A 10,920-nucleotide genomic window follows, 5' to 3' on the forward strand; every position below is an offset into this window, starting at 1 on the left:
GTCCCGAGAACCTACTTTGAGTATCAAGCCAAGTAAACAAGTTATCTGTGGTTAGATTCAAATTTATTAGATGATTTACAACCTTTGTGATTCTGACCACTGTCTGCCCCCTTTCCTGTTGTTGTCATAGCTGAAGCAGAAGGGAGCCAAGCTCCTGCTAACAAGCTGCTCTGCAGTTAGTGAGGTAGTCCTCAGGCAGCAGTGTGTCTGAAAGCCTGTACTTGCAGGCTTTTTCAGCTGGGTATATTATTGTGTACTCAGCTGGGTACACCTTTGAAGAATAGAGAGTAACCTTGATACCACATCGAAGCATCTGAGGAAGAAACCTAGGTTGGCAGTTCTGGGAGTCTCCCTGTTCTTTTTGTTCTGGTGTTGACTGGTTTCTAGGCAGGTTCATGTTTTCATTCTCTGTCCTGTTGTTTCACTACATGCATAAAATAGATGTGAAGTCCCAAGGACTGCAGGGGGAAGAGACAACTTGAAGGATCTCTGATTCCCTCCCTGTGGATAGTCCTGTTTCTGGGGCAGATCATATCCCCTTCCACACCTTAGTAAAAGGTTTACTGAGTTAACCATGGCCAAAAAAGTCCAACATGATAACCAATTCTCTTGTTCCAAGCCTCTCTTCATTTAGCTAGACTGGTTCTCAGATAGCATATGGCCCATTACCCAGCCCATGCTGTCTCTGCAGGACTTGCCTGCCTGGCCTTGGAAAATCCAGTCTTCTGTCCACATTTTGGTAGTAGAGAGGAAGAAGGGGGGAAAATATGTAATGTTTGTTTCTTCCAACCCATGATGAATAAAGCCTTTAAGAGGAAATACTGTGGGATATCATTTTGAGTGTGGAAAGGCCAGGCAGGCATACGCTTGTGCAACTGGCAGGTTTCAATGCAAGATTCTTTGTTGTCTCATCTTATATACTGAGAACAAGTAGTACATTGTACTCTCCCAGACATGCACAAGCCCCATTCACCTCCAGGGGGCACTGTGGTCTGCCTTGTTGGCTCATAGACCTCATCTGCCTGCCCTTGAGTTTAGGGACTGACTATGAGATGGGTTCCTGTGGACAGGCAGCAGCAGCCAGTGTCATTACCTACATTTTTACGGCTGAAACTGAGGCTCAGGAAGAGGAAGGGACTGGCCCTTGGTCCCAAAGCTAGAAAGGGTTGGAGCAGCTCCTTTGAATGTGGGGGATGCTGGCATCAGCATCCATTCCTCCATGCATTTCCTATAGAGATTAGGAACCAGGCGCTTACTACCCTGCCCTGCCCTGCACAAAATATGCAGGACAGAGAAGCATCAGAGCAAGTCTTAAGGGGGTAGAGTTGAAAAGAAGTTGAAAACAGCTACTTCCTGAGCCTGTGACCTGGAAATCCACATAGATCCTGAAAGTGCCCTTCGCTATTGGAAGGTAAGACTTTACATTTATCTGAATTCAGAATCATCCAATTCTGTCTTAACCCATTTCCACAACCTGTTCCTACTGATCTGATGTTTTGTAGCAAAGCTGCCTCCCTCTGCAGCCTGCCTGCCTGCCTGCCTCCTTTGTGGCTAGGCTGGGGCCTGGGGCCTACTGGGCAGTTCTTCAGTCACTGAGCAATTGTCTCTGAGGTAGCATAGTTTTGGTAGCAGCCCACTAAACTGCTCTTTGTTTTTGTTTCTTATTTCTCCCTGCAGCAGAGTGACGAACAGTGTGTAATGTGTAGAAGCTTCTCCACACTAGCCCAAAACAACATGACTTATAGCTGTTGAACTATGGAAGATCCATTTCCAAATGCACCATATTGTTAAAATGGCCAAACTTGTCCTCACCTCTAAGAAATGTTCTACAAATGTTAAAAAAAATCCTTCTTGGCCAAAAGTGAAAAGGACCTTAATGAAGTTCAATCTGGTCTAATTCTTCTTCCATCTCCTGTGACATCGGCATCATCTTCAGCCAAACAGCTACAACCAGTCATGAGAGTTGTAGCAGCGGCCCCTTTGAAGGCAGGATCCCCCCACCCCTTTTCCCAGGGATCTAGCAGCCCTTGGTCTGAGCTATTGCAAGAGTCATATTGTCTTCTAGCAAACCATTGTCAGCAGCTGGAAATACAGTTTAACTAGATAATTTTTGAGTGACTGAGACCAGAAGGTGGCAATTCTAATCAAATATCTTTCAGACTGGAAGCATGAATGTTCTTGAGACAATAGGAAGTACCGGCAAATTGCTCATGGACAAACCCTGGGATAAAGAAGCCCCAGAGCATTTCAGAAACACCCTAGCCTTTCTTTTTTCTCATAAGAGCTTTGATCACTACAGAACATACTAGCTGAAAAACATGAGGTCTTCTGCTAGACCCAAGGCCTGATGAATCCCTGACCTTGGGAACTGAAGATGCAGGAAATGTAAAGCAAGTCAGAATCTGTGGTGGGAGGGAAGCGAGCTGTGGCCTCATGGCATATGAGTTGGAAACTTGACAGATAAGCCAAGGAATGTGTCAGTGCGGGACCCCTGCTCTTTCTGTGGCTGCGAACTCAGAGGAAGACAGGAGAGATGACAAGCTCACGACACCCAGGTGACAGGACAACCCAAGAGGGCAGAGAGGCACTGGGGAAGGTTACCAGTGTCTTTAAGAAGCAATTAATGGTTGAGGATATTAAACTATCCGAAAGCCTAAGGAATGCTACACCTCAGGAAGTTCAGCCACAGAATTCCCTGCAGTTACTAAAGCAGGGGCTGCCTCTGAATCGGGTGATGGCCTCTATTCAGAGAGCCCGGACAAAAGCAACTACTTGTTGAGAATTTAAGTCAGCATGACCCGAAGGGAAAAGAGAGAATTTGGCCCCAGAAGACTTGGGTTTACATTCTGTTCTTGAGCTTAATGATGGTGTAATAAGGTCGTCACTGAACTCTTCAAACTCCAGTTTTATCATCTGTTTAATCAAGAGAAGAGGCTCCTAGACCTTGAGAACTAGAAGGGAACCTGAAGAGATCCCCTTGTCAGACACCTTAGTTCACAAATGAGGACCTTCAGCCCCAGTGTGGACGGGCTGGGACTCACCCTCCTTAACTTCCTTGGTCTGAAGATCAGATGCAAGAAAATGTAGGTGTGTAAACTCTAAAGCATTATAGAAATGTAAGTTATTTCGGTTTATGTACAAAAGACAATCACGTGAAAGAATTTATTATAAAATGGAAAGAATTTTGTTAACATGCTGCTGTATATGGTATATGAACTTAATGGACAATAGAGTTGTATTGTAAGTAATGAAGGATGTAATTGAAACACAGAAATATTTGTGTGAACTGATTCATGGTAAAGAGAGTGGACCCAAGAGAGCCATGTAGGCGGGGACTACAGTCAAGTGGACAAGGAAGGCCGCTTGGGAAGGCGTCCTAATGCAGAACACATGCAGTGATGGCCCACGTCAGTTCCCCCTGGCTGAAGCCCACAAGCTTCAAGTTCCCTTGCTCTCTCCTAAGAAATGGTGCAATCCCAGCACAGCCCGGACATGCTTGGCCACTCACAGTCCTAGATCGGGCAGTTTGGTTTGACTGTGTTTTTTTCAATCTCTCTTTTGTAAGAGATGGTTCTACATGGCGGGGAGGGTTATTGTTGGGCAACAACTGTTGTATTAGAAACAAACTGCATCCCAAAAAATATATTTTTTTTGAGATTTTGTGAAGAAATGTAAAGATTTTTATTGTCAACACAAGCTGCTGTAAATCTCATTTCCAAGATTTGGAAGCAGTAAAGAAGGGCGGGCAGCACATTTGACCTAAATCATCACTGCAGAGGGACTTTAAAAATCACTTAGTCCACCTTCCTCATTTCACAGAGGAAGAAACTGAGGCCCAGATAAGGGATAAAGTGTGTCAGTGTCAAAGCAGCGAACCAGGCCCTCTCCTGTGTTTTTTATTCTCTGTTGTGGGAGTCACACCTGAAGCCTTAGAGAAAGGAAGCCTTAGCACAGTGACCAGGGAGCTAAACTGAGTCAGGAAAACCTGTGTTCACCGTGTGACACTGGAAAAGTCATTTAGCTGCTCTCAGCTTCGGTTTTTCCACCTCAAAATGAGACGTATAGTATTTGCCCCATATGGTTGTTATGAGGATGAAATGAGATAAAATATGTATGCTACCTTAGGAACCTTAAAGCATGGCTGCTGTTATTGAAAGGACCCCAGATAAGGGAAATTGAGGCTAGGAAAGGCTAACAGATTTTGCAAAAAGCCATACCTGTTCAGATAGTTGGCCCAGGAATACTGCCTGGCATAGTGTGTGTGGGCAGGGCCTTTGTACTTCTTGTAGCTTCTGATTCTTCTTGTTTCTCACCTGCTACTGAAGCAAGTGAAAGCAATTTGCCTGTGTTGGGAAGTAAGTTCCTCTTAAGTCAAGAAATAACACCAAACAGTAGAGGAATTTGTCTCAGTCTGGGCATACCTTCAGTTTACTGGAAGTCCAGGGAAAAGCTTCAGAAGTAGCTGATACTAACATCTCATAAAATGACTCTGAGGAGCCTGGGTGCAGTCAGTGAGTTTGGAGAATTAGTGTTACTAAGACACTCCCTGCCTTTTGTGGAACTGAGCACTCGCTGTGAACTGCCTGATGCTGGACAGGACCCAGTGCCCTTAGAACACAAAACTTCCTTGCTTTACTCTTGACAGTCTCCTGTGTTTTTTGTTGTTTGCAGAAACTGCAAGATTTTCAATTCCATGGAAGTCTAGCCACTGGTACCTTCATTTGTAACAAAAAATAAAAACGTTCAAAAGTTAAACGAATTATTTAGTTTGTAATTTTTGTCTGAATAAACTATATACTATTTATTTAATATTCCAAACCCGAGCAAATTGAACTCTGCCTGTATTGTCTTAAAGTCATAGATCTGTGAGGGGGTTAATATACCTGAGTGCACATATTCTCACTTTTCACACCCTGTGGCCTGTCCCACTGTCTCTTCCTCCAGTGGCTGCAGAATATATGGACGTGCTGTATTTCTCCTCCAGCAGCATCGGGTTTCTGCCATGTTCTCTTCCTTGCTTTAGTGCTGTTTAGTGAGCCCAGGTCCAACCATCCCCTCTCTAGTTCATGTAGGCTGACCCTGTGAAACCCCTGGCGTTGGGGTCAATCTATGTTTGTTTTGTGGAGCTTGTGTTCCCCGGGAGGGCTCTGGCAGGGAGGGGGAAGGCCAGCTTTGGGGGGAGTGCCTGGCTGAACTGGTAGTTATGCTTGGTGGGTGTGTGTCCCCTTGTTTTGTAGTAGTAGTGGACGCCAGCTGAGCGAGGTGTTCATTCAGCTTCCTTCCCGCAAAGAGCTGCCAGAGTACTACGAGCTCATCCGAAAACCTGTGGACTTCAAGAAAATAAAGGTAACATTGCCTTCTAGACGAAGCTGAGCAAGAGAGATTTCTTCTGTGGGGGCTAGAAGTCGTCAGGCCTGTCACGTTAATGAAACATTTTAAGAATGGCCTGTGTGGACATCCTCCTTATCCCTATCCCCCAGGCTTGCTCGTGCTGCTCATTTGACTATCAAACTTTTATTTCTTGAGTCATGCGAGGTCACTTCAGGGGAGCCCCAGCCTAATGAGCAAAGACTCCGGATGGGTCTGATCTGGATAGGTTTGTTTCTTCCCATGGCTGACAGTCACGTAGAAGACACTAGTATGGAAAGTGCTGGGATGAGACCCAGTTTAAGCCCTATAAAATAGCAACATGACTAAGTTTTTCAACAAGACAGTTATCTTTTAAGAGAGTGGGTTGTATACAGGACAGTCTTTGGAAAAGGCATGATTTTCTGTAGTTAGATCTGTTTATTGTATACTGCCTGACCCTGTCCCTCCTCCCTCCCTTCTTTCCCAGGAGCGGATCCGCAACCACAAGTACCGCAGCCTCAATGATCTAGAGAAGGATGTGATGCTTCTGTGTCAGAATGCCCAGACCTTCAACCTGGAAGGCTCACTGGTAAGGACCCCGCGCAACTCCCTGGGAGGAGCCCACCCCCCAGTTTCAGATGCCAAAACTGCCTTCTTCCCTCCCTCTGCCCGCAATTGTTTAGTCTCTTGGTCATCTCTAGGGCTGATGTTATCTATGCCCGAGAGAGAGGGCCCCACTTATGAAATCGAGGCCATTCACCACTGACCTCTCAGAAAATAGTTTTCATGCTGCTGAAATGACTCACCTCACATGGTGGATGTGCTCCTAAAAAGTTGTATGTAAATCAGATATGTTCACATACAGTAGGATAACTCTCTTTACAGATACACGTACTCAGCTCTGTCCCCTCCCCCATGAATCCTTTTGTAATGTAATTTCTTCTTCCCCAATACTCCCATTTTGATGGATGTTGTAAATCTATCCAGATTTCTCAGGCTCATTGTCCTTCCCATCCTCCAAACTCCCCTTAGATTTATGAAGACTCAATTGTCCTGCAGTCTGTTTTCACCAGTGTGAGACAGAAAATTGAGAAAGAGGATGATAGCGAAGGAGAAGAAAGTGAAGAGGAGGAAGAAGGAGAAGAGGAAGGATCTGAATCTGAGTGTAAGTCTTCCCTGGTGCCTCCTGGGACTTAGTGGTGACAGCTTCCTAACAGAAACCTTTAATCATCCCTGGGGAAATGGAAACACCAGGAATGACAGGCCCTCATGGGAGAGAGGCCTGGAGAGCAGTCAGTGTTTGTACAGGGATGAGCCACATAAGATTCCATCTCCCATGTCACCAGCTGTGGGGAAGACAGGCTTTCTTCTTTTCTCTGATAAAGATGACCACCAAATTTGGGGTTCTAGGGAGGTTACTTGGGGTGCCATGTGTCTCATAGGCCCATTTGGTACCACCTGATCTATTATCCTGGGGTGGGTGAGGTACAGAGGGGAAGAAGAGTGGATTTATTCCCTGACTTTCAGGGAATATTCAGGGATGGCTGAAAACAGGGAGAAGACATGAGTGCAAGAGGCATTTGGGGTGCTCCAGGCCCATAACCAATTTCTTCCCTTTGGTCCTCCTGAGAGCCCAGCGAGTACCCCCACAATCTCATTCCCTATTTATGCCTTCTCAGCTCGCTCCGTCAAAGTGAAGATTAAGCTTGGCCGAAAAGAGAAAGCACAAGACCGGTTAAAGGGCCGGAGACGCACCAGCCGGGGATCGCGAGCCAAACCAGTAGTGAGTGATGATGACAGTGAAGAAGAACAAGAGGAGGTAAAGTCAGGAGGGACACGTGGTGGGGAGGATCTTATTTCTAACAGGGAAAACTGAGGTTCAGGTACAAAGAGCAAGGGGCCAGGAGTGTCAGCCACACCACACTTTGCTGATGCTCCCAGTGAAGCATTTTCCTCTCAGCCACACACTTTTCAAACTCGTCATCGGCTCACAGAGTTAAAGCCAGAAGAAACTTTTCAGGCCGCCTAGTCCTCCCCCTTACTGTACAAGCAGGGAAACTGAGGACCAGCAAGGACCTGGAGCTCAGAATGACTGCACTAAGCTGGGAGCTCCATAGCGGAGAAGCCAGGGTCAGTGTCCTCCCACGTGTGTCATCTCCCCCACCCTCTCCTTATCTGCCAGACAGTGTGTGCACAAGTACAGAGAATGTAGGAGCCCCTACTCCCAAGGTAACAGACAGCTGATCCTAGCTTGGCCCAGAACCATTTCTGGCAAGTATGGGCAACCTCACTGACATCAACATCCCCTAGTTTTTCTCCTTAATTTATTCTTATTTAAGCCTTTTTGTCCCTCTTTTCAGTTCCTGCAGGCTAAGCTTCTCCCTTCCCACTATTCCAAGCTAAGATTCCCTGTTATGTGGTCCTGATTTTCATTGTCCATGCTGATGATGTCATTACACACAAAGGGTCTTAAAATACAAACCTTAAGAGCTAAAGCAGCTGACTGTGTCAAGCTGAGCCTAGGCCACTGAGGGGAGCCAAGAGCCCCTAATGAAGATAGCAACTCTTGTTAAATAAGGAAGCTTTTAGGTTAAGAAAGTCTCAGTACTGATGCTGGACCTTAGCATGTGTGTGTCACAGAGCTGAATTTCAATTAATCTTAAGGAAATGATGATATGCAAGACAATTAGGTTCCTAATTATCCAATTTGAGGTTATGTCTAAAACACAGCCATATTTCAGTTTATCCTCTGTTTTTCTGCCTCCCATGAATATAAATGCTGGATGTCATGGTCCAGAAATGCCACACATGTGCAGGAGGCCTACCTTTATCTAGTAGCTGAGGAGATCATCTCAGGACACCTGAGCTCAAGCAAGCATTTGATTGTAGTTCCCAGTAGAGGTGGAAGCCTACCCTTAATCGGGGAATTAGCCAAGTGTTTCCTGCCATCAGTTTGATAGTGACAGAGAATTGAGGCTATCGAGACATTGACTGGTCCATTTCCCTTGATGGATAGGATAGGATGATGACGGGAACACTGCTGTGTAGTCACAGACCCTGGGTCTGAATCCTGACTGCTTCCCAGCTGGGTGGCCTTGAGCACCTTTCTTCTCTTTGGGCCTAAATTTCTTCATCAGTAAAGTGCGGGTGTGGCATTAGATGATCGTCAAGTCCCTTCCAACCACAGGAATGATGTGATACTATGACCCTCCCAGGTTCTGAGCAGCTCCCTTCCCCCCCCCCCAAAAGGGCCAAGCCTGCATGCCTGTGTGCTCACCCAGCCTTTCTTTGTGCCCTGCTTTTTAGGATCGCTCAGGAAGTGGCAGTGAAGAAGACTAAACCGGACATTCCACGGTGTAGACCCCAAGAGTCCCTCTTCCTTTAGCTGTAACGGGTAGCAACAAATGTAGTATCAGACTTCAGTAAACTGTATAAAAATCTTCCATATTTATACTGCAGAGAAGATGTAGGACTGTTTGTGTCTTGCCTTGTCCTGACATCAGTAGCGTTTGTAACAGCATTAACTGTTTAAAAAGGAAAAAAAAAAGAATTATGAATTGGGGAACACTTGATATCTATTTTTTCTTTTTCTGGCAGTACTGTTTCAGTTGCAGTATTGAATCACTGTAGTTTAAACTGTGGATGCATGTGTGTAGCCGTCCACTACTAGTACTGTATTTTATTCAACAGGTCAAAGTCACCAGGTGCCACCTGTCCACAGAGGACACTGGCCCTCGTGAGTGTGTGTGTGTCAGCGTCACTGGATTTCAGACAGTAATAAATTAAACAAAAAAGCCTCTCTCTGGTGAACTTATTATTTTCACGATATTCCTGTGTTGCAGTCATTTCTGTAACTCTCTAATTTCTGATGATTTACAAGGACCTTCCCCCTCCACCTTGCTCTGCAATCCCCAGCTGGCTTCCTAATGCGGAAGGCATGAGGTCTTGGATGCAAGCTGAAGACCTTGAACTTGGAGGGAGGCTTACTGCCTGACCAGGAGGACAAGATTGCTGGCCCAGCATTACCTGGTGGGAAAGGGCAAGCATCTAGTCCAACTTCTGCGTGAGCGAGAATCCTCTTTACTGCCTGTAGGCAAGTGGTCATCATCTCCTTTTGACCACACAGCTGACTGTTCTATCTATGTCCAGTGCAGTCCCCTTCAGTCCAAAGCAGTGGTCACTTGGGCTCTTCGCAGGGTAGAGAAGCAGCTTCTTTTTTTGGTCTAGGCAATGGGGTTAAGTGACTTGCCCAAGGTCACACAGCTAGGAAGTATTATGTGTCTGAGGAAAGATTTGAACTCAACTCAGGTCCTCCTGTCTCCCGGACCAGTGCTCTGTCCACTGCGCCACCTAGCTTCCCCAAGAAGCAGCTTCTTAGGGTCCCTCCCCATCCTCCAGCCAGTATTTACCTACCAACCTTAAGTCTTAGGAGAGTGATAAGATTAAAGATTTAGACCTCAGAAGTCGTCATTTCAGAATGCATTTTCTTCGCTTGCTCTAGACTCGAACATTGTTTAAGATCCTGAAACCCCATCCAGATATGTTGACCCAGGACACCTCTGCCCATTGCACAGACTGTATTTGGCATGTTCCCTTCAGTGCCCCCTTTGTAATAATGTTCACAGCGGGTCACACTTCATAGGGTTTGTAGAGTTGCTAGACTGGGAAAGAGGATAGTGCCAGGCCCCAGGTATTAGGGTTAAAAAGGACAGCTGTGTGTGTCAGGGTGGAGTTTGGATTGGGGCAGGTGGTCAGAGCTGACATTTACTAAAGTCACCTCATTTCTCAAGCGTCAGAACAAGTCGTTGGGACAGTTCTTTCTGAGGGTTCTCACACATTGGCCTTTTCTGCACTTAATCTCCTCACCCCAATCAAAGGAGTGGCATCTAGAACTTAATGGATCCACCTCCCCTTTCCCATTCTAGACCCACGGCTGAAAACCAACTCTAGATCAGCATTGTCTTCTGTCATCCTCCCCCCCACCCCAGTGCAGAACCACAGCTGGTCTTTGTTCAGTGGTCTTTGTCCTTTGGGAAGGTGACTGTTCTTGTCATAGCATTGACAAGCTAGAGTTTGTTCAGAGGAGGGCGCCTAGGACAGGGAGTAAGATTTGAAACCAGAACTTACAAGGAGTGGTTGCAGGACCTGGGGAATGTTCATACTAAAGGTGAGCAGAATAAAAGGGTTTTAGGAAGTAGCGAAGGACTGAGGAGACCTGGGTTCCGGCCATGACGGACGCCTTGTGCCCTTTGAGCCACTGGTAAAATGGTGGTGATGAATACACGACCTCCCAGGGTTGTAAAGCATGTACTTTGATACGAATGTGAGCTCTGGTCATTGCAGCACGGCGTTTGGCACTTAGCACTTAAATGCTTGCCTTTTTTTCTTTTTTTTTTTTCCCTCAAGACAATAAATGGATTGCTTTGATGTGGGGACATAGCAGCATTGATCTTGGCAGCTAGGTGGGGTGATGGATAGAGTGCTGGGTTTAAAGAGTCAGGGAGACCCAAGCTCAAATCCAATCTCAGACGCTTTAGATGTGTGACCTGGGCAAATCACATAACTTCTGTT

At 46.0% G+C, this 10,920-nt stretch overlaps 1 protein-coding gene across 1 annotated transcript in view; it reads left to right on the top strand.

Moving 5' to 3' along the window:
• The window catches only part of SMARCA4 (SWI/SNF related BAF chromatin remodeling complex subunit ATPase 4), a 121,222-nt gene extending 112,074 nt beyond the window's left edge, over window positions 1-9,148 (top strand). The window contains 5 exon segments of the mRNA XM_078153908.1: window positions 5,238-5,346; window positions 5,837-5,938; window positions 6,382-6,514; window positions 7,029-7,168; window positions 8,656-9,148. Coding sequence (XP_078010034.1) covers window positions 5,238-5,346; window positions 5,837-5,938; window positions 6,382-6,514; window positions 7,029-7,168; window positions 8,656-8,688 — 517 coding nt within the window. The 3' untranslated portion in view covers window positions 8,689-9,148.
• Window positions 9,149-10,920: the final 1,772 nt, after the last annotated feature.

Source organism: Phascolarctos cinereus, unplaced genomic scaffold (assembly GCF_003287225.1).
Source record: "Phascolarctos cinereus isolate Bilbo 61053 unplaced genomic scaffold, phaCin_HiC Scaffold_4;HRSCAF=312, whole genome shotgun sequence".
NCBI lineage: Eukaryota > Metazoa > Chordata > Mammalia > Diprotodontia > Phascolarctidae > Phascolarctos > Phascolarctos cinereus.